The sequence below is a fragment of the Pipistrellus kuhlii genome, unplaced genomic scaffold (assembly GCF_014108245.1).
Source record: "Pipistrellus kuhlii isolate mPipKuh1 unplaced genomic scaffold, mPipKuh1.p scaffold_m20_p_8, whole genome shotgun sequence".
In the NCBI taxonomy this organism is placed as follows: Eukaryota; Metazoa; Chordata; class Mammalia; order Chiroptera; family Vespertilionidae; genus Pipistrellus; species Pipistrellus kuhlii.
Genome location: NW_023425584.1, coordinates 28,624,080 through 28,647,539, shown reverse-complemented (window position 1 = coordinate 28,647,539; position 23,460 = coordinate 28,624,080). Strand labels below are relative to the sequence as shown.

At 35.6% G+C, this 23,460-nt stretch overlaps 1 protein-coding gene across 2 annotated transcripts in view; it reads left to right on the top strand.

Moving 5' to 3' along the window:
- Window positions 1–22,222, top strand: part of SMAD5 (SMAD family member 5) — a 44,629-nt gene extending 22,407 nt beyond the window's left edge. For both annotated transcript variants that reach the window (XM_036424955.2, XM_036424956.2), the window contains 6 exons: window positions 449–1,019; window positions 4,721–4,972; window positions 6,516–6,635; window positions 12,529–12,750; window positions 15,154–15,410; window positions 17,137–22,222. In XM_036424955.2, coding sequence (XP_036280848.1) covers window positions 617–1,019; window positions 4,721–4,972; window positions 6,516–6,635; window positions 12,529–12,750; window positions 15,154–15,410; window positions 17,137–17,280 — 1,398 coding nt within the window. In that variant the 5' untranslated portion in view covers window positions 449–616 and the 3' untranslated portion in view covers window positions 17,281–22,222. The remainder of the gene's footprint in view (window positions 1–448; window positions 1,020–4,720; window positions 4,973–6,515; window positions 6,636–12,528; window positions 12,751–15,153; window positions 15,411–17,136) is intronic.
- Window positions 22,223–23,460: the final 1,238 nt, after the last annotated feature.

Genomic DNA, 23,460 nt, shown 5'->3' with positions numbered 1-23,460 from the left:
AGCTAGATTTTCTTAAGACTTTTGTTTGGATCAGGACATGTGTTCAGAATTGACATAGCATGTAACATGGGTTTCAAAGAAGAAAAGTGCTTCAGAATCAAACCTAAGCAGGCCATTTGAGGGCTTACTAGCCTGAAACTAAAAAGAATAAAAATCTAGAGGTTATTTCTTTTTAACAATACGTAGAAAATGCAGCAACCTAGTTTTGCTATTGGTTATCATTTGGCATTGCCTATGAATTATTTGTTCATGTTAAGAAGAAGGAATTGAGTGATCACAGGACTTTAGAGAAAATTTTTCTTTCTAGACTTAGGTTTTTTGTTTTACTTTGTAATGCTTTTCTGCTCTCATTTAAAAATAACATACTTTTCAATTATATTGATTTTAATGTATGTTAATTGTATCCATTTAAATTAGGGATCTTATCCTTTTCCCCTTTCTCTTTCAGAACTTGAACCAGTGAAAAAGCTTAAGGCACTTATGAAGATAAATGTCACTCCTCCCTTTTAAATTGGAGCTTCTGCTTTGGACCTGTGTATAACTTGTCATCTGTGATCTGTTCACTCAGTAGCCATTGACTTTGAGTTGCAAGAAGGTCTCTGAAGATTGTTATCAAATGACGTCAATGGCCAGCTTGTTTTCTTTTACTAGTCCAGCAGTAAAGCGATTGTTGGGCTGGAAGCAAGGCGATGAAGAGGAGAAATGGGCAGAAAAGGCAGTCGATGCTTTGGTGAAAAAGCTAAAAAAGAAAAAGGGTGCCATGGAGGAACTGGAGAAAGCCTTGAGCAGTCCAGGACAGCCGAGCAAATGTGTCACTATTCCTAGATCTTTAGATGGACGCCTTCAGGTTTCCCACAGAAAAGGCTTACCCCACGTTATATATTGTCGTGTTTGGCGCTGGCCTGATTTGCAAAGTCATCATGAGCTAAAACCATTGGATATTTGTGAATTTCCTTTTGGATCTAAGCAAAAAGAAGTTTGTATCAACCCATACCACTATAAGAGAGTGGAGAGTCCAGGTAGGTTTTACCCCTTGAGAAGAATTAAAAAGACTCTGTCTTCCTGATTTGCATTTGACTAGATTTAAAAATTAAAAGGTTATATTAGCCTTGTATTTTCCTTCTTACAGATTTTAATCTTGGAAAGAATACTGAATTTTGAATTCAGCTTTTGTATATAGATAAAATTGCTCCCAAGTGGCTTATTCTGATTCATTGTTAAGGAGTCAGTTATATGTAATTGCCATTTCAGTGAATGACCTGTCTGTATTTTATTTAGGGCCTAAGCTCTATGTGCATACTACACCTACTCTTTTTTTTTTTTAATCTGTTTAAGAACTTTGTTCTTATAGTTGTCACCCCTTCCCCCAGCTTTATATTTTTCCTCTCTACTAGACTATTTGTGAGAGCATATTACATGTTATAATACTGCTCCTAAAATGAAAGTTAAAAAGAATTCCTGTTTTGACCTCATGTTACACCTACTCACATGCAATCTTATGCACTGTTTCCTCTAGTTCTGTTAGAGAGTCTCAATTTTTATTAACTTCACATTACTTTCCTTCCATTCTTTCTTGACACCTCTCCAGTTAGTCTTTCTTCTCTACCATTTGACTTGTCAGGATCACCAGTGATTGCCTTCTTACAGGTAAATGGGTCATTCTCAGTCCTCATCTTATTTGCCCTCCCAACATCATTTGATACAGTTGTTCTCCTTCCCTCCCACTCAAAACTTTTTCCCTATTGGCTTCTTAAACACTACAGTTTCCTAATTGTGCTTAGTCTCTTTGTTGGTTTATTTTCCTATTTTTATAGGACTCAATCTCTGGACAGTTTATCCATCTATATTTTCTAAGAGCTCTCATGTTATCACATGTCTTAAAAACATCTATAAGCTCATGCTAACATTTAGAACTCCAAAGTCAACTTTTCTTTTGAGATTTAGATTCTTATATCCAGTTCCCTACTTGATATCTCCACTTGAATATGTCTAATAAATATATCATATTTAATGTCTAAGTAGGACTTTGAATTTTCCCCCACCAAATCAGTTATTTCTCCATTTTTTCCTTGGCACCAGTATTCATGTAATTGCTACCTAGAAGTCATCTTTTACTTTTCTCTCGCAGTATTTGAGCTAAGAGCAAATACTGTTTGCTATATCTTTAGAATATATGTTGATAGTATCATCTCTCACCATTTCTAATACTACTGTTTCAATATAGAATATCATAATTTTTTACCTTCAGTAGTCTTTTAAAAAATATATATTTTATTGATTTTTTTAGATAGAGGAAGGGAGAGGGATAATTAGAAACATCAATGAGAGAGAAACCTTGATCAGCTGCCTCCTGCACACCCCCTACTGGGGATGTCTGCAACCCCAGTACATGCTCTTGACCAGAATCAAACCTGGGACCCTTTAGTCTGCAGGCGGATGTTCTATTCACTGAGCCAAACCGGTTAGGATTCAGTAGTTTTATAATTGACTTTTCTACCTCTTTTAGACCCTCTCCAACCCATTCTGTTTTCTACATAGCAGGCAGAATAATAGTTAAAAAATATATCAAATCATTCCAGCCTGTGCTCAAAATATTTTAAAGGCTCTCTATCACACTTAAAACAGATTTCTACAAGATCCTACACTGACCTGTTGTACTTCCTTTATTCTTTGGACTTGCCATATTCCTGCATCTAGGCTTTTTTCTTACAGTATTCTTCTCCCAGTACTTTTCGTGGCACATTTTCTTACTCCGTTCAGTCCTTGCTCAAATAACCCCATCATTACTTGACACTATGTTAGACATTTATTTTGTTTATTGACTGACATGAGCAGGACCTTCCTCTGCCTCGTTCTGCATTGCCTAGAATAGTATTATTTCCTGGCACTTAATAATTGTGCTTAGTAAATATTTTATTGTAATGAATGAATTACATAAGCTGAGATACTGGCAGGGTGCATTAGTTATCTACTGCTACATAATAAATTACCAAAAGCTAAGTGGCTTAACACACATTTATTATCTCACAGTTCCTGTGGGTCAGGAGTCTGGGCACAGCTTAACTGGGTCCTTTGTAGTGCTGTAATCAAAGTGTTGGTCAGGGCTTAGAGATTTTTAGAAGTGAAATTACATTGACAAGTATAGGAAAATTGTAAAAGACATGAATTGGTACAATAAGAGTTTATAGAAATTAGATTTATTTCTGTTTCCTATAGTGAAAGGTAATAAGATATTTGAATGTGTTTGATCATTTGGGTCTTTAGAGAAACTGAATGTTTGAATAAAGTTTATCTTAAAAAATAATTTTTGAGGGGTTATTTCTCACCAGAGGGTATTTTTCCATTGATTTTTGGGGAGAGTGGAAGAGAGCGGGAAAGACAGAGAGAAACATCTATGTGAGAGAAATACGACGACTGGTTGCCTCCAGGTTGGAGAGGAGTCTGTAACTGAGGTACGTGCCCTTTACTGGAATTGAACCCAGGACCCTCTGGTCTGCAGGCTGACATGACACTCTATCCACTGAGCCAAACCAGCTAGGGCTAAAGGTTATCTTTTAAAAAAATATATCTCTTAAAATATTTAGGCTTTGTGTATATATTTTCATTATGGACATGATTAGAAATCTGGTTTTGAATGAAGACTTCTGCATAAGAAAGATTATTATTTTGAGTAGGGAAAACTTAACCGAAGAACATAAAATGTGAGATCTCACAATCTAAAATAGGGGTGTCGAACTCAATCAGAGAAGGGGCCAAAATCTAAAATCCAGCCTAAATCACGGGCCGAATGGTTTACTGAACAGTAATAAACTGTCATTGTGATGGAAACGCAGCGGAGTGCAGTGATGACAGCGCGGTGCGGGCCACATTGCAAGGCCTGGCGGGACGGATTTGGCCCGCGGGCCTTGTGTTTGACACATGTGATAAAACATGAAATGGCCCTAGCTGGTTTGGCTCAGTGGATAGAGCATCTGATTCTGGTCAAGGGCACATGTGTCTTTCCCCCTCCACCCCCCCTTTTCAGGCTCAATCCCTAGTAGGGGGTGTGCAGGAGGCAGCCGATCAATGATTCTCTGTCATCATTGATGTTTCTGAGAGAGAGAGGAGAGAGAGAGAGGAGAGAGGAGAGAGAGAGAAATGAAATGTTAAAAATTGGAAACATGGAGGCTTTCAGAACATCTATATAGTTAACTTCAATCTCCCAGTCTTGTCTTGCTTCCTGGTTCAGTGGCTAGGCCAACAATTTTGTCCTTTCTTATCTTTCTCCTGGAATCTTCCCATTTCCTTGATTCTCCCTACCCTTAGCATTCCCAAGTGAAATCCTCCTTGTTCTTTAAGGTCCAATCAGATATTGTATTTTCTACAGTATTTTGTTTGATTCATTGCCAGCTAGAAGTACTCACCTTTGTTGAACTCTCATTGCATTAAACTTTTTGTAATATGGTGGTTTTAAAATATGCCTTATCTCCTATAGAACAGGAGTGGTATCTTTGTTGGGTTTTCTGTCTCCCAGAGTACTTTATACATGCTAAATGCTTACAGGGTTTTGGGTTTAATTATTAGGTAAATAGATTTAAGGTTCTACAAAGCAGTACTTCCTAAAAGTGAATTGTTTAATAGGTTTACCATTTTTTCTGAATCTTTTCTATGTACTCCTTAATGTGCATGGGATATTTGCTTTAGTCATTGCTGATAGATGAATTTTGATTTTGTCTTTCAGTCTTACCTCCAGTATTAGTGCCTCGTCATAATGAATTCAATCCACAACACAGCCTTCTGGTTCAGTTTAGAAATCTGAGCCACAATGAACCGCACATGCCACAAAATGCAACTTTTCCAGATTCCTTCCACCAGCCCAACAACACTCCTTTCCCCTTATCTCCAAATAGCCCCTATCCCCCGTCCCCTGCGAGCAGCACGTATCCCAACTCCCCAGCAAGTTCTGGACCAGGAAGTCCATTTCAGCTCCCAGGTAAGAATTTATTTTATCGGTACAAAAAAATAATCCCTGAAAATCAGCAATTGTTGAACAGTTCTGGATGAACTGTTCTATGCCAAGATCTAGCTACTTTTGACTATATTCTTTGGTAATTGTTTGATTTACAGAAGAGTTTTAGATTTTATTTTGCCAAATATTATGTTTACATATTTTCATATAATTTAAAATACTAAGTCCCATTTATTGAGTGCCTTTTATATAACTGATGCTGTGATAAAAGACATTATATTAAATGTAATCTTCAAAACAGCATGTGAAATGATATTATTTCTGTTTAACAGGTGGAAAAATAAATTGATACTAACTCCAAGAGTTTAAGTACTTTGCCTCAGGTCCCACAGCTAATAAATGGGGATTCAGACCAAGTTTCTTTGACTTTAATGTTTGTGCTTTTTAAACTTTACTACATTGTTTGTCAAATCATTCTAGACTTTGGAAGGTTAAATTGAATTCCAGTTATCTTTAATTAGAAGACTGGTTAACTGTTTTGCTTGAAGAAAGATAAGTAGATTACATATTATAATTTATCTAGTTTCTGACTTTTGCTAATGGCATGTCATGTCATATACAAACACATCTTATGTGACTCTGAAATATTTGAATGCTTAGTGCATGTGGAGTCATATGTAAGCATACTATTTGTGGCTTCTCTGTAGCAAAATATTAATCAATGCATTTTTTAAAAAGAGGAATTGAGTATCAACCCTTTAACTTGCTGTTATGTATTTGCAAAAGCTAATTTTTATACTTTGTCCTAGATTCGGTTTTGATTGTATCTTTATCTCAAAATATTTCTTGTACAAACCTTGGGGTGAAAGAAAAATTACATCCAGTGTTTATAGTTTCTGAGACAAAGAATTTTAGCTGTAGCTTTACAAAGAATTTCAGACATGAGTGTTGGGACTCAAAAGACTTTCTAGTAACATTCAGTTTCCTGAGAGAATTACCTAGCCATTAAATAGGGTACAATAACCATTATAGGACATTGCAAAAAATTAGACAATTGCTCTTAGTATTGATGGCAAATTTTGAAGCAGCATAGCTTTCTCTCCCTCCCCCCCCCAGTTTTGAATAACAGTATACAGTATGTGATGAGTTTAATAATTTAAAAGTGTCTGTAGATATATAAATACCCTTACTAGGATAATCATCTCCTTCAGATTGATTTCCAGTGGTTGCAGTTTCTCGGAGCATATTATTCAAAGCAAATAAAGGCAAAATTCTTGACCTTGAATTCTATGTTAGTAAATTTTAGCACTGATCTTACTATCCTGGATTGTCCCAAATATATATGGACTTATAGTAGGTAGGTTTTCAGTAGCTAATGGTTGTGCTGGCTTTTTTCCTTTTCCCTTGCCCTAAGATAGCATCTGAATTTTTGTGTGTTTGTGATACTCATTAATGAGCCCTGCTGGTAAATTTATGAATTTTTAAATGCTTTTAGAATAACTTTGAGCAGGATGAAGACTTAACTCTTCTTTGGAGACTTTAACTTGTCTCATTATTTTTCTCTTAGCTGATACTCCTCCTCCTGCCTATATGCCACCAGATGATCAGATGGGTCAAGATAATTCCCAGCCTATGGATACAAGCAATAATATGATTCCTCAGATTATGCCCAGTATATCCAGCAGAGGTATATTTATTTTGCTGTTCTTAATCTTTTGTTTGTTTGCTTCCTTTAAACTTCTTGGCCACTTTTTAGAAACACCTTTCTTGAAGTATAATTTATATACCATAAAATTTATCCATTTTAAGTATATGATTCAACAGTTTTTATAAATGTATACAATTTTATACCATTACCACAGTATAGTTTTAGAGCATTGCCATATCCCTTTAAAAATATCCCTTGTGGCCGAAACCAGTTTGGCTCAGCGGTAGAGCATCGGTCTGCGGACTGAAAGGTCCCAGGTTCGATTCAAGGGCATGTACATTGGTTGTGGGCACATCCCTGGTAGGGGGTGTGCAAGAAGCACCTGGTCGATGTTTCTCTCTCATCGACGTTTCTAGCTCTCTATCTCTCTCCCTTCCTCTTTGTAAGAAAAATCAATAAAATATATATATTTTTAAATATCCCTTATGCCTATTTTGTATTCTTTTCCCTCTCCTAAATCCATCTTCAGAGACCTTCTAAAATTTCAATAACTTTTTAAAAATTTTTATTTATTTACTGTCTAAAATTTTACATATGTCTCTGACACCCCCCCAACCCCAGCCATTCCCACCCTGGGCAAGTCCCCACTGCCCCTGGGTCTATGTCCATTGATTATGCTGATATGCATGCATACAAGTTCTTTGGTTGCTCTCTAACACTTCCCTCCCCTGCCATATGTCTCTTCAGAGACCTTTTAAACTGTTTTCTATGTCTATAGATTTGCCTTTTCTAAGCATTTCATATAAGTAGAATAACATATTGTATATTCTGTTACACCTGGCTTCTTTCACTTAGTATCATCCATATTGTTGCATGTATCAGTAGTTCTTTTTTTATTATTGAATAAGTATTCCATTATGTGGATGTAAGACAATTTTTAAATCCATTCACTAGTTAATGGAGATATGAATTGTTTCCAGTTTTTGGTTAGTATAAACAATGCTATTATGAACATTATCATATAAGTCTTTGTGTGGACACTGTTTTTCTTTTTCTTGGGTAGATACCAGAAGTGGAATTTCTGAGTCATATGGTAAATTAACTATTTAAGGAAAAACTGCCAAGTTTCTCCAAACAGACAGGACCATTTTCCATTCTTACCAATAACATATGAAGGTTCCGGTTTCTCCACATACTCTTAACACTTGTTATTTTCTTTTTATTTTCTTTTAGTATAGCCATTTTAGTGGGTGTAAAGTATTATCTTACTGTGGTTTAATTTGCATTTCCCTAATGAATAATGTTGTTGAACATTTTATGTACTTATTAACCACTCATGTATCTTCTTTGGTGAAATGTTTATTCAAATCTTTTGCCCATTTTAAAATTGCATTGTTTGTCTTATTATTGAATTGTAATTGTTCTTTATATGTTCTGGATAGAAGTCCTTTATCAGATAAATCGTTTGCAAATATTTTCTCAGTCTGTGAATTGTCTTTTCATTTTCTTATGGTTATTTTTGAAGCACAAAAGTTTTTGGTTTTGATGAGTTCAGTTTAAAAGTTTTTTTCTTTTCTGATGTTGCATCTGAGAAATTTTTTTCTGCCGCTAAAACTTCTATAGCTTAGCTCTTACATTTAATGTCTGATTCCTATTGAGTTAAGCTTTTTGCATGGTAAAGGTCTGGATTCATCTTTGTGCATGTAGATATCCAGTTGGTTCTAGCACTCAGTGTTAGTTGAAAAAGGGTATCATTTCTCTATTGAATTGCTTTAGTGTTTTTTCAGTAATCAGTTGATCGTAAGAGTTAGCATTGCCCTTACTGATGAAGATTAAAAAAAAAAAATAGACAAATAGATCAAAAGAACAGAAGAGAGAACCCAGAAATGGACCCACATAAATATAATTAACTGATCTTTGACAAAGGATCAAGAGCAATAATGGAGAAAAGCTCATCTTTTCAACAAATGATATAAGAACAATTGACATTCATATGTAAAAAATTAATCCGGAGACAGACTTTACACCATTCACCAAAATTACCTCAAAAGGAATCACAGACCTTAATGTAAAATGTAGAACTATAAAACTTCTAGAAAAGAACATAGGAGAAAATTTAGTTCTAAATAAGGTGATGAATTTTAAAATACAATATTAAGGCATGATCCATGAAAGAAATAAGACCCTGGTTGGTTCATTCAGTGCTTAGAGCATTGACCCTCAGACCAAAGGGTCTTTGCTTCAATTCCTGGTAAAGGGCACATACCTCAGTTGCAGGTTCAATCCCAGGCCCCAAGTTAGGGTGAGTACAGAAGGCAAACAGTTGGTGTTTCTTTCTCTTGCTCTCTCTTTCTCTCGCCCCCTCTTATCTCCCTTACCCCCTCCCTCCCTCCCACTTTTTTCTACTGCCTCTAAAAATCAGTGGAAAAAATATCCTCGCTTCTTGGATGAGGGTAAAAAAAAAAAAAAAAAAAAAAGTAATCAATAAGCTGGACTTCATTAAAAATTAAAAACTTCCTATGTACAAAAGACACTGTAAAGGCAATGAGAAGACAAGCCACAGACTGGGAGAAAATATTTGCAAAATACATATCTAATAAAGAACTGTTATCCAAAATATACAAAGAACTCTTAAAACTCATCAAGAAAATGAACAACCCAATTAAAAAAAATGGGTCAAGGACATAACAGACAGCTCACTGAAGATAAACACATGATAAATAAATATATAAAAAGATACTCCACATCTCTGCTATTTCTTAAGAGTGCTGTTTTTAGGTGTGTTATGTTTGTGATTATATAAAAAGACTGTATGTCACATTATGTTTTTCTAGGAGCCCAATGTTTCTAAAAACAGTTGAATTTCAGGCTCTGCATAGTATTGTTAATATCTGAATAATGTTTGTACTTTTTCAAGGTTTAGTATTTACTTAGGAATTTGGTCATACCAACTTGCTTATAATTCATAGAATCTGCTTTCATTTAGAGCAAAATGTTTCAGATCATGAATTTTGGATTTGAATTTCTACATCTCTATTTATTTGCTTTGCAACTTAGGATAGCTTTTTTAAATTTCTAAACTTAAGTTTCACTATTTGTAAATAGATTACTAGCATATTGATTGAATTAGACAATATTTGTAATGATCTTAGCATGTGTAATAGCATCAGGCAATAAATTATAATACCCTCCTTCTGAAAAATATGGACAATATTTATCCCAACAATCATTTTCTTTTTTTTTTTCCTCCCTCTTCTCCAGAAACCAGGCAGTGCCATTTGACAATATTGTATGTTAGGTGTTCCTTGGAGTACAGTTTGTTTAAGCCAAACAACTGAGTCCTTTAGAGGAATTGGCATGCAAGTCTTCTCACTCCCATAGATATCTTTTTTCACCAACTTTCTTCCCTTTTCAGTCATATTTTGTGCTTTTTTTTCTTTGACAGAGAGGTAACAAAAGGAAAATCAAAGTTAAACTGCAATGCTTGAGTCACCAATTAACAATATATCCTTTGCCTTGAGCAGACGCAAAGCTTTTCTTTTTCCTCTTCTCATCCTAACTAAAATTGTCTTTTCAGTTTTGCTTAGCAGTTTTACCCTACAAGCTTCTGCTCATTCTTGGCTCTAGTTTTCCTGACACTATTCTTAAAACTTCCTGTTACTCATCTGTATGTGTCTTTGGTTATGGGCCCCTCCTTGTTCCATTTTCGTATAAACTTCTTTAAAATCTGAGCTGTTAGGATTTCTTTTTATGGGTCCACATTAATATATTGTTTTCTGTTTCTTCTCATCTGAATTCTTTGCAATTGAATAATCAGAATTAAATTTTAAAAGTTAACCAATTCTTTCCCACTGCCTATATAGGCCATGTGACCACTCTTAAGTTTTCTCACATGTTTATCCGTGTGTGTGTGTGTGTGTGTGTGTGTGTGTGTGTGTGTGTGTGTATATATATATACTAGAGGCCCGGTTCATGAAATTCATGCATGGAGAGGGGAAAAGGGGGACAGGTATGTGTCCTTCAGCCCAGCCTGCACCCTCTCCAATCTGGGATCCCTTTCACAATCCAGGACTGCTGGTTCCCAACCACTCATTTGCCTGCTTGCCTGATTGCCCCTAACTACTTCTGCTTGTCAGCCTGATTACCCACTCCCTGGCCAGGCTGATCAATGCCTAACTGTTCTCTTGCTGGCCTGATTGCCCCCCAACTGCCCTTTCCTGCAGGCCTGGTCACCCCCAACTCTCCTTCCCTGCTGGCCCAGTAACCCCTAACTGCCCTCCCCTGCTGGCCTGATTGCCTCCAACTGCCCTCCTCTGCAGGCCTAGTCTCCCCGAATTCTTTCCTTTGCTGGCCTGGTTGCCCTCATCTGCCATCCCCTGCAGGCCTAGTCACCCCCAATTGCCCTCCTCTGCCAGCCTGGTCACCCCTAACTGCCTTCCCCTGCAGGCCTGGTCACTCAAAACTGCCCTCCCCTGCTGGCCATCTTGTGGCAGCTAGCATGTGTCTACATGGGGGCGGTCATCTTTGACCACATTGGGGCGGCCATCTTATGTGTTGGAGTGATGGTCAATTTGCATATCACTCTTTTATTAGAGAGGATTTCAGAGAAGAAGGGAGAGGGAGAGATTGAAACATCAATGATGAGAATCATTGATCAGCTGCCTCCTGCACACCCCCTACTGGGGATTGAGCCTACAGCCTGGTCCTGTGCCCTGACTCAGAATCGAACATGGGACCCTTCAGTCCACAGGCTGATGCTCTATTCACTGAGCCAAACTGGCTAGGGATATCCCTGCTGTTTTAAAAGAAAATTAAGGGTCCATGACTTCTGCCTGATTATAGATCCAAGACAGACATCCTACTAGCACTGTAGGAAGAGCTTCCTTGCCCCTCCCACCCACTGTGTCCATTATGAATTACTGACTTTTACATGAGTCAGAATTTGGTCAGTACAGATAGATACTCATTAACTTATAATAAACCCATTGAAAATTGTAAATATTTTAAGAAAGCATTTAATACGCCTGACCTATCATGTAGACAGTCATTTCATATGTGTAAAAAGACAGTTTTATTTCTTTCCAATCTGTATACCTTTTTATTTCCTTTTCTTGTCTTGGTGCATCAGCTAGGACTTCCAATACGATGTTGAAAAGGAGTGGTGAGCCGAAACCAGTTTGGCTCAATAGATAGAACGGCAGTTTGTGGACTGAAAGGCCCCAGGTTCGATTCCAGTCAAGGGCATGTACTTTGGTTGTGGGCACATCCCCAGTAGGGGGCATACAGGAGGCAGCTGATCGATGTCTCTCTCTCATCGATGTTTCTAACTCTCTCTCCCTCTCTGTAAAAAATCAATAAAGTATATTAAAAAAAAAAGAAAGAAAGAAAGAAAAGGAGTGGTGAGAGCATCCTTATCTTGTTACTGCTAATCTTAGCAAAAGCTTCTAGTTTTTCACCATTAAGAATGTAGTATGATGTTAGCTGTAGGTTTTTTTGTAAATATTCTTTATCAAGTTGAGGAAGTTCCCCTCTCTTCTGCTTTACTGAGTGTCTCACTTATTTTTTTTAGTTCAGATTTTTGTTTAATGTAATTTTATAGATACTGGTATAGTTAAATTTTTTAGGATGCTGAAAACAGGTTTGTCATTGCAAATTTAAACCTGGATTAGATCCTGCTAGGAAAACAATTTAAAATGTGATGTTGGCTATCCTTGTATTTGTATATTTTTAAAAATTATCGTATTCAAGGCATTTTGGAGTTTTGTGGGTTTTTTTGGATACAGACTCAAAGCTAGGAAGGACAGTGAGACTAAGTGAAATATCTGAAAATTTTCTTTTTCATATAGTGCCTGGTTTGGGTTAGAGGGAAGTACCTAAAGAATCTGGAGTTTCGGATTCATTAAATATTTCTTTCTATTTGGTTTGTTCACAGATGTTCAACCTGTTGCCTATGAAGAGCCCAAACATTGGTGTTCAATTGTTTACTATGAATTAAACAATCGTGTTGGGGAAGCTTTTCATGCGTCTTCTACTAGCGTGTTAGTAGATGGATTCACAGACCCTTCAAATAACAAAAGTAGATTCTGTTTGGGGTTGTTGTCAAACGTTAATCGTAATTCGACAATTGAAAACACTAGGAGACATATTGGAAAAGGTAATTTTGTTATTTCCCTACATTCACTTGAATTCTGTTTTTGTTGTGCTTTCTGTGTCCATTGTGTAAGTTGCTGGAACATACAAAGCTTAAGGTGTAGACTCTGCCCTCAAGTTGCAGGTGTTGAAGTAAGACATAATCAATCCTCTTTTCTTTATCCTGCTTGATTATTCTTCATAGTACTTAGAATCTGAAAGCATATTACTTCTATGTTTATATTTTTAATAATTTTCTGACTAGACTATAAGCTTTACAGAAATTTGCATTATTTACAACATCTTCAGCCACTAGAGCAGTGGCTGACTCATAGTAAATACACAACAAATATTTGTGGAATAAAGGAATGCTATGGAAGGATTAGGGTTTATTATTATGTTATTTATGGAGTATTTTGGGTTGAGATGATATATAGGAATTTGTTATGTTCGAGGAAAAGGGTTACAGGTAGGAAGTACAGTTTGAGTGATATAAATCTTCCATAGCTTCACCATCACCCCTCCCACCTTTTAATTCAAGTAGTAAGATTTTATTTATTATTTGTCCTACAAGACAGTTGCCATAACAAACAAAGAAATTCTCACAATGCAATGAAATGTCAGAGTCTCTTTTATTAAGTGGTCAAAAAGGAAATCTGTCTTAGGTAGCTTGTGTATTGCTTCTTTCTTAAGAACTTCTGTTTTTATCACTTAATGCTTTTTTGACTTGAGAAAAATCTTAGTCCAAATACTGAACAAAGGGCAAATAATTATAATTGTAATGCAATTTCTCACAGAAAAGATTCAGAAAAATACTATGGCCAAAAATAAATTGAAAAGGAAGTTTTCATTCTCTTCTGACTTTAGCCAACATGATTTTTTGGTGAAATGCCTCAGTTCTATGCATTGATGTTCTCACTATAGTAGAATAATTCAAGAGAAATCTACTTTGTAAATTCTAGAATTGGTTTTCCCTTTCTCCCCAGCATATACAGTTCTAGGACCCTTTCTTAGGGTCATCTTTAGTTGCTCAGAAAAGAAAAGTTTTTAATGTTTCAGTTTAATACAAGTCTCTGACTCATGGGTGTGCAGAGGTATGTATGTACAAAGATGATATTTTTAGCACTGTTTGCAGTAGTAAAAAGTTGGGAACAACTTCAGCTTTAGCTGTATAATTTGAATTTTTAACATTGTAACTATGTTCATATTTATGTTAAATACCAAAAATATTTTTAATTTTTATTTATTTTAATCTCTTAAAGATTTATTGATTTGAGTGAAAAAGAAAGACATTGATTTGTCATTCCATTTATTCATGCATTTATTGGTTGATTTTTTTTAATATATTTTATTGATTTTTAACAGAGAGAGAAAGGGAGAGAAATAGAGAACTAGAAACGTCGATGAGAGAGAAACATCGACCAGCTACCTCCTGCACACCCCCTACCGGGGATGTGCCCGCAACCAAGGTACATGCCCTTGACCGGAATCGAACCTGGGACCTTTCAGTCCGCAGACCGACGCTCCACCACTGAGCCAAACCGGCTTCGGCTTATTGGTTGATTCTTATATGTGCCTGACTGGGGATCAAACCCGCAACCTTAATGTATAGAGTAACCAACTGAGCTACCTTGCCAGGACTGAAAACATTTAAAAATATATATATTTTATTGATTTTTTTTTTACAGAGAGAGGGGAGAGGGACAGAAAGCTAGAAACACTGATGAGAGAAATATTGACCAGCTGCCTCCTGCACATCCCCCATTGGGGATGTGCCTGCAACCAATGTACATGTCCTTGACCGGAATTGAACCTGGGACCCTTCAGCCCGCAGGCCGACGTTCTATCCACTGAGCCAAACAGGTTTCGGCCAAAAACATTTTTTTAAAGGAAAGGTAAATCTGCCATTTACAGGCTCCTTATGTGACCTGAATTTACATATATGCCTTAGGGTTTTTTTTTATGTGTGTGTGTGTGTGGGGGGGGGGTTGTTGTTGTTGATGTTACTCTTCCCTCTGTTAGCAAAAGGAGTGCAAAATTCTTTGCCAAATGACTATAAATGATAGTTGATAGCACCAAACATTCCTTTGAAAGAACTCATCCTAAGGTACTTTTTGTCTCTCTCTTTTTTTCTCCTGTTGCTTTCTCTCATAGTGATGATAAATGATAGTTAAAAAAGGGAAAAAAGCCATAGGAATTGATAACCTCTTATGCTGCCAACTTGAGTCTTAAGTGTCAGTTACTTGAGGACAATTTTAGATTTAACCTCTTGATTATCTTTGGCAGGGTAAGGCCATCTAGTGGTACCTTCTATCTAAAGACTGGGGAGTTCGCTATAGATTAGTGGGTTTTCTTGGTTGCATCTCATACAGCCTCTTTGGTTCCATTATACTGCTTTGTTGATTCTTGTATTGCTTATCTTTTTAAGGTGTTCATCTGTACTATGTTGGTGGAGAGGTGTATGCAGAGTGTCTCAGTGATAGCAGCATCTTTGTACAGAGTAGGAACTGCAACTTTCATCACGGATTTCATCCTACCACTGTCTGTAAGATTCCCAGCAGCTGCAGCCTCAAAATTTTTAACAATCAAGAGTTTGCACAGCTTCTGGCTCAGTCTGTCAACCATGGGTTTGAGGCAGTTTATGAGCTCACCAAAATGTGTACAATTCGAATGAGTTTTGTCAAGGTAAGTGGGTTGTAACTTGTAGCATAATTTGAGTCATTGCAAATATGTATATTATATGTCTGTAGGATATAATTTTTAAAAAACCATTATTAAATGTAAGGTGGTAATTTTGACCTGATTTAATAGGTTTTTAAATGAAATTCTTAAATCTATAACTTTGACTACATTGTAGGTCTATGATTTTATTTTATAAACCAAACATTAGAAAATGCATAATACTGATTTTGATGATGAATAGGGGTTGAATTTATAAAGAAATTAAGTTAAAGGCTACATTGCTAGAGAGCATTTTAAAATACATATGTATTTTTATTGATTTTAGAAAGGAAGGGAGCGGGAGAGAGAAATAGAAACATCAATGATGAGAGAGAATCATTAATCAGCTGCCTCCTTCAAGCTCCACACTGGGGATTGAGCCCACAAGCTGGGCTCTGACTGGGAATTGAACCATGACTTTCTGGTCGTAGGTCGATGCTCAACCACTGAACCACCGTGGCAGGGCGAGAGCATTTAATATTAGCATTTCTTTTGAAGTTCCCTAGTTTTAGCAATTTAAATTATTATTAGATCCCATTAGAGTAACTTTTAAAGGGTTCTTTAGGATATTAAAATTATTTTCCTTGTTCGTAAGTTTTGTTATTGATAATTTGTTAAGTTTAAAGAATTACTTTTCAAATTTATCATTTACTCTTGACCAGATTTATTGGCATTCCAAAGATGATGATGGTTCATGAACAAAATTTGGAAAGAATTTTAGTGATATATTTAAGCAACCTGTATTTGGTCCTTATGAATTTAGCCCGAGAGCAACTGTCAAATGCTATGTGTGGGTGCTTTCTTTTTGGCATTCAGTCCTACAGTCCAGTGCTTCCTTGCTGCTTCCTTATAGGTCGGTCATAAGCATCAGTTTATCAGTAGCCTTGAAGTTAATCATTCCCTCCCTACTATAGAAACCTGACTTTTGCATATTTAATATTGTTTCCTCATTCCTGTTCCTTTCCTCTACACCAGCACTCTTCAACCCCCCGCCTGGACTCCTCCCCCTGTGTGCCCCCACCCCCCCAGCTCCCTGGCCCCCACCTACTTTTCCTGGGTCAGGATTACTATAAGTGGTAAAGCAGAGAGTTTGATAAATCAGGGCAAGTAAAAGTGAGAAAATTTTAATCTTTGTCTGGAGTTTTAGGATAAAGTGTTCTAGTTCAATTCATCCCAGCAATTTTCCATTTTAAAGAATAATTGATAGGTGATTGCCACTTAAATTATACTTGCATGCCTTGATCAGATCTACAATGCCTTATTTGATTAAAAAAACACACACACAAGAAAAATGCTAAAACCTGGAAGCAAAAAATTTTGGTGACAAAATGTGATGTGAACTTATATGAGGCTATTCATATGTTTTAATTTTCCCTTTTAATTAGAACGTATCTAACTGAAGAAATATTAATTTTAAATTATGAGATATTGCATTTTAGAAAATATTAACTTTATAAAATTAAATAAAGAAATCTGAAATAATTTCTTCCAAGGGTTTCTATTAATGGAATTATATTATTAAAAAAATGCACATATCTTTCAATAATGCAACTATTGTGTTGATTTTAACTCCATGGTTAATGCTGATTGGTTTTGTGATTTTTTTAAAAGTACATTCTGCATATGTCTACTGTTAAAGTATCTTTTTGTTAGTGCCCTAAAATTGGTGTCTCCTGGTTCATTTTCTCAGGGCTGGGGAGCAGAATATCACCGGCAGGATGTTACCAGCACCCCGTGTTGGATTGAGATTCATCTTCATGGGCCTCTTCAGTGGCTGGATAAAGTCCTCACTCAGATGGGCTCCCCTCTGAACCCCATATCTTCTGTTTCATAGTGCAGAGTATTCTCTTCAGTTTTGTTATTAGTGGACTTGTTTTAATTTTAGGGAAACTTTCAGTACAGATACTGTGAGCTTACATGGAAAACAGCTTTTTTTTATATATATATATATAATTATGACCAATACATTTGTATTTTGTGATGAATCTACATTTGTTTGTATTAATGTTCACATGATTAACTTTCAAAACTGTTGTGAAAGATGCAGAAAAATTATCATGCCCCAGTTCAAAAGTTTGGCATTAATCTTAAACTGGAACATACTTTTTTGCCTTATTGTCTCAACAAATTTTTTGTTAAAATGTTTTTGAAGAAGTAAAAAACAACACATAATGAAAAATTATGTAAATAACCATGTAATAAGAGGGTATACAGTGAAAAGTCTTCCCTTTGATTCTTGAACCTTAAGAAGCTGTACTTTTACCAGTTTCTGTGTCCCACCAACTTTTAAAAAGTCTAATTCATTGTTCTATAAAAGCATGAGGTAGGGGCTTAAGAGAAACTATAAAAAAGAATCTTCTATTTGAAGGAACACTATTCACTGCTGTAACAAGCAGTGTCCAGTAAAAAACAAGTGATAGTTTTCTAGATGACATCATAACATTTACACTTAATACAGCTAAATGTTTGTCAGTGTATTGTGTCTTCACTCAGTATATCTTTTGTAAAACATTTCCTTTAAAAAAAAAAGAAATTATTGCCAACAACAGGTCTCCAGTATGTGTCATTTACTCAGAACCTGTCGTAAGTACTACTTTATAGCTAGCGACAGCGCATGCACAGCCTTGGTCAGCTATGTCTGCTGCTTTCAGCCAGTGTTGTAAGGACTCTAATTTTGACATGCATTAATCTTTTATTTTGCACTTTGATGGGTGACAGTTTTTAGTGTAACCTTTTGTGAAACACACTCAAGTGACTTGGACTTAAATGCTCATCCTTACTTCCCTTGGTACCCCTTTGTATTAACACTGCAATTTATAGATTACACTTGTAGGAAGTTATACTTTTTTTTTTTAGCTTTTGTTGTATTTTCAGCCTAGATTATAATACTGTTGTTCTGTAGCTCCAGCTTAAGGTGCCTTTTTAATTCCAGTTTTATGGATGTTTTTAGTGTTGAAAAGTCATGTACTTATTAATCCCATTGCTCTTATTACATCAGTCTCCCCATGCAAGGACCTGCATGCTATAGCAATAGAAGCCTCTTCAGTCTAGCCCCGAGGTTGGGGGTACTGGTGATAATTAAATGAATCAGCAGTGGTGGTTGAGATAGCTGATTTAAAAAACTTTCATGTGTCAAAGAACATAGACTGTTCTGTCAGTTACCAGGTATGCTCTTTTGCCTTTTTTTTTTTTTTTTTTTTTTTTTTTTTTTTTTTAGTACCTATGTGAGTGCTAGTCACCCAGAACACAATTCTCAGAAAGGAAAGACATGAAAACCCTAAAATATCCATTTAATCAATCACGCTCAAAGGGTTTGGATAAAAGACTCTTTACTCCTTTTTCTATGGTGCAGTCAGATGGACTCTTAGTTATGGCATGAGAACAAAGACATTATTTTGAAAAAATGTGACCTAATTTACCTATCAGAAAAAGTTTATTTTCTGGTGTCTTGTAGTACTATGTGGAGCTATGTCAGTTTTGTGTTTAAAATGTAAGTTTGGTTTGACTTTCTACCTGACCCTTTCTACTTTTGTGAGGAAGTAAATACGTTTTTGTTTTGTTTTTTGAGGAAAGGAGAATGTAATTCTGTTCTCCGTGACATTATTTATTGCTTTTACGAAGTGCAACCAATGGATGGTTTTAGTTCTTTCAGATGAAGTGCCTTCCATGTGCTTCAACTCACAGCCCTTTGCTGGGTGAGAGGATACTTTCTGATAGTCACCTGAGCCTTAAACATAAGTTTTCCATGACATACATTATCAATCTTCTGTAATTGTGTCAGCCATCTGAAAGAGGATACTATTTGCTTAGTGACAGAACAATTTTATTTACATTTTTTTTTTTTTGCTTACTAGGCTCATATAATATGTGGAACAAATTTGTAGGAAAAAAACACCCAGGTTGAGTGATAGAAACATGTAACCAACCTCAGTGGGCTTGAACTGAAGGAAACTATGGAATTGTTTTATTGATACTTTCCATTGAGTTAATTAAAAATAGTTATTCATGTCACAGCTTTTAGAGTTAGCATGATTTTATGTGATTGGCCTTTTCTGTGGTTTTTCTAAGGAGCTGTGTATCCTGAATGACCTGAAACTATTAACTGTTAAGAGTTTCATGGAGAACCATAAGTCTGTTGTATTTACTAAAAATTGTCAATTCCACATCCCTGGATTTTAAATGAAAACTTAATCTGGCTGCTTCTATGATTCCCAACGATGCCCAGTATCCATGGATAGGCAATAAAAGTTGCCAGTAAGATATTTTAAAACTAAATGAAATGCTCATCAATGGAAAGAAAGTACCTCTGAAAGACACCATTTCAGAAAATTATAGTTTTATGTTTTTATTTAATTTCCAGGATGGTTTATCAAACATTGCCGCAATTTTATAGCATATACAACTTATCAATATATGCCAGCTGAAGAGACAGTCTGGGAATGATAAAATTACAACCAATTTGGTAAATAAAAAAAGAAGACTAGAATCAAAATTGATTTTGGTAATGAATTAAAGCAACAGATGCTGATTGGGGGGAAAAATAGAATTTAAGAGGTGCATTTGACTAACATTGCTACATAATGGATACTATGATCTGGTGGGTATTGCCTGACTTAAGTTATGAAATGAAAACTAGTCGGGATAGTATTGGCCTATTGAGACTAACATATTTTCTTCAGAGAAAATTCAAAAGAGACTTCAACCAAAATGTCAAATACATACATCAGAATATAAATAATTTTTCACATTTTATTGTTGTTATATAAAAAACTGATAATAGAATTGGCTGGATTTCTGAGGTCAAATCCAGTGTAAAATTACTAGATAGTTCAAGAAGCTACTCCTAATAGTACAAAAAGAGGATGTAGCCATGTACTTTTTATACATTTGAGAGTAAGACATTCTTTTAGAATATCACATGATCAAATATTCAGATCTGAAATGTACAATATTATCAAGACAAAAATTGGTGCTCATTAAAAAAACCTTCTGTATTTGAAGGGACCCGCTGGAAATGATCCTCCTGTAATAGTGTCTGGGAGAAAGTGAGGGAGAAAGTTTTTACAAAAGATCAAATCCTACCAATAGCAGAGGGACTCGAAAAAGTTTTATAGTACCAGTTTCAGTTCTGTGCTTCTATTATAGAGAGGATCCAATATACCAGTTCAGATCCATTTCTTCATACTTTTTTCTAGTTGTTTGCTTGATATTACTTTGGATCATTATCACTTTCCCACTTAAAATATATTAATATCTTTTATACTTTCTGAAGAAGGAAGAATCTTTAGGTAATTATTGAATTCAACTTCCAGTGATGACTTACATTTTGGACCTGTTGACTTTTAATAGAGTGAGAGAGCTTCTTTGTCTTCTTAGTTAAAGCCTCACTTAGTCTCTTGTAGGAATATAAATGTTTCCTCTTCATACTCATCAGCTAGATAAACACGGACCTTTTAAGGTAGTAGATAGCCTGGTGGTTTTAGAAGTGTTTGGTGATTTTTATGGGAGCATTGGTTTATGGATGGTCTCCTCAGATATTAACTAGGGGAGCTTTTGGGGGGTGATCTCAAGTTTGATACCCGTTTTCCCCCTGAACAGCATTTTCCTCGTTGAAGCAGGTAGGATTCTGGGGAGGTTTTCTTAGAGAAGATCCGTGTATGGAAAGTGAGAATTCAAGGCATCACTTCTGCAGAAACAGTTTTACCTGCTGCACAGAAACTTGGACATTTCTCTGGAATCCACTGGATTGCAGTTCAGGTTCATCGTGTCCTAACTACAAAGAGGTAACTGTGTTTATCAAGCCATTGTTATACTGGATTATTAATAATAGAAACTTATCTTCTAACATACAACTATGTTATAATTGAAGTATTACCCAAAAATTGGATGGTTAACAAAAAACAATGAGAGATTTTACATATATATATATATATATATATATATATATATATATGTATAAAAGTAAGAGCTTATGCTATAATATTTGCTGGTAGCAATTGCTGTAAAACCAGTGATGAGTTGTTTTGTTGAAAAGATCTAGTCAGAGCAGGATTTTCCTGTCCTTCATAGCACAGTGAAAAAGGTTTGCATGGTTCTTATCTAACTCTGTTCTTAACATTCTTAAAACCACCATTCTTTTGTCCTGTAAGGTTTTATTTGAAGATGCTGTTTTTAAAAAGTTTAAAATTTTGTGTACAGATAGATTTTTATCCCCATTATTAGGTACCAGTTGGTGTTAGCTATAACCAAGTTAGCTATAACCAAGTTCCAGTGAGGTCAGACAAGCCTAGGTTCTTTATAAAAGAAACATCTTTTAGATTTGGATTTCTCATTGCAGATGATGTTGCTTTGATTCATTCATAAAGTCTTTTAACTGTAGGGACTCGTGAAGGTTATAGAAGTGGTTTTCTTTTTAACCTTATTGGTTAAGTTGCATTTTGAAAATTACTTATTTTAAAATTGGACAAGATTATAATGAAAACTGGATGTTTATATGTATCTGTCCATGTTCTCTCAAATAGATATTTCATATGCAGATAATAAAGACCAAACCAATGGCTGCACTATAGGTCTGCTTCTTATTTGTACTTGTTCTGCTTCTGTTTATGTTGTAAAAAGTGAAATTCTAGCAACATGCTTTCATTCTGTTATCTTTTTTATACTTATAAAAATGTATTAGGTTTTACTATATTGTGCTTTTCAAAGCCATAACTCGTAAGAACTTCATTTTTGCATATTGTTTGCTAATACTTTATTTTAATAAACCTCAAAATCTGCTTAATGTGTGTGTGTGTGTTTTTTTCCCCCCCTCTGTTTTTGTGGGTGTGCTCTGTTTTAACTTGCTTCTTTGGAGTTATTAAAAGGAGAGAATATTAGTTGCTGTGACAAACTGTGTTTGTGCACTAATGATAGAAAATGGAAATATCATGTCTTGTCACTCAGCATGAGGTTTTGCTCAGAATGGTTAATACTGTACTTTCCCATTCTGTTTCTAAGAGTGTTGATGATTATTCTTCGCTAGTTTTGATCTGTTTTGAAAAGGATTTGAATCTAAAGTCTTTGTGTGTGTGTGTGTGTGTGTGTGTGTGTGTGTGTGTGTGTGTGTGTGTGTTTTAGTTTAACCACTGATTTCCCTTCTTTAGATCCATCTATAAATGGGAGGTCTTGACCCATGATGCAGAGATAGACTAGCTCGTCGCAGAGTTTGCTCTGGAGGCTGCCTGTCTACATTTGAATCCTGGCCCTCAGAGCTTTCATAGCTCTGTGCCCTTAGCTGTGCTTAACCTTTCTGTGCCTCAGTTTTCTGATCTGCAAAGTAAAAGTGTACCTACTTCATAGGATTTGGGGAAGATTAAATAGAATGATACAAATAAAGTACTAACTAAGAATAGTGCCTGGCATATAAGAACTCATTTTTATTATCTCTTTTTTGATTTAGAGGAATTGTTTCTGATGCTGCTTGACTTTGGTAGATCAACCTTGATTATCCGCTTTGTGAATTAGCTTTGTTTTTCTTTATTTTTTTCCATCTTAAAAATTTTTAAATCACAGATTAGTTTTATCCCCACCAGGTGCACTCCTTTCCACGTCTGTGTTGTATATACTATTATAGAAATGTAAACTACTCCTGCTTAGGAAGGGATGGCGAAAGTTCATGTGTGCCAATAGAAAAGAAAAAAAACCCAAACTAAATATTTAAACCCCAAATAAACATAACAGCTCTTAATATTCTCTTTAGAGAGAAAAAAAATGCTTCAAAGGAATCTAGTTACTCAAATCAGTTTCTTCTTATACCTTTATTTCAAGTATAAGCCATTTATTTAGTAAAGTATTTAGTAGTGACTTCACTTACTGTTTTAGAAACATTTTAAAAATAAGTCATTTGTCTGGCAAAGGACTTTAGTGAACAATGAGAGGTGTTGGGCTTCTTCCAGATTTAAGGTAATTAGTTTTCAAATTGCTTTATACAAACAGTTCGATAATGAGGGGATCAATTGTGATGCCTGCTCCAGTT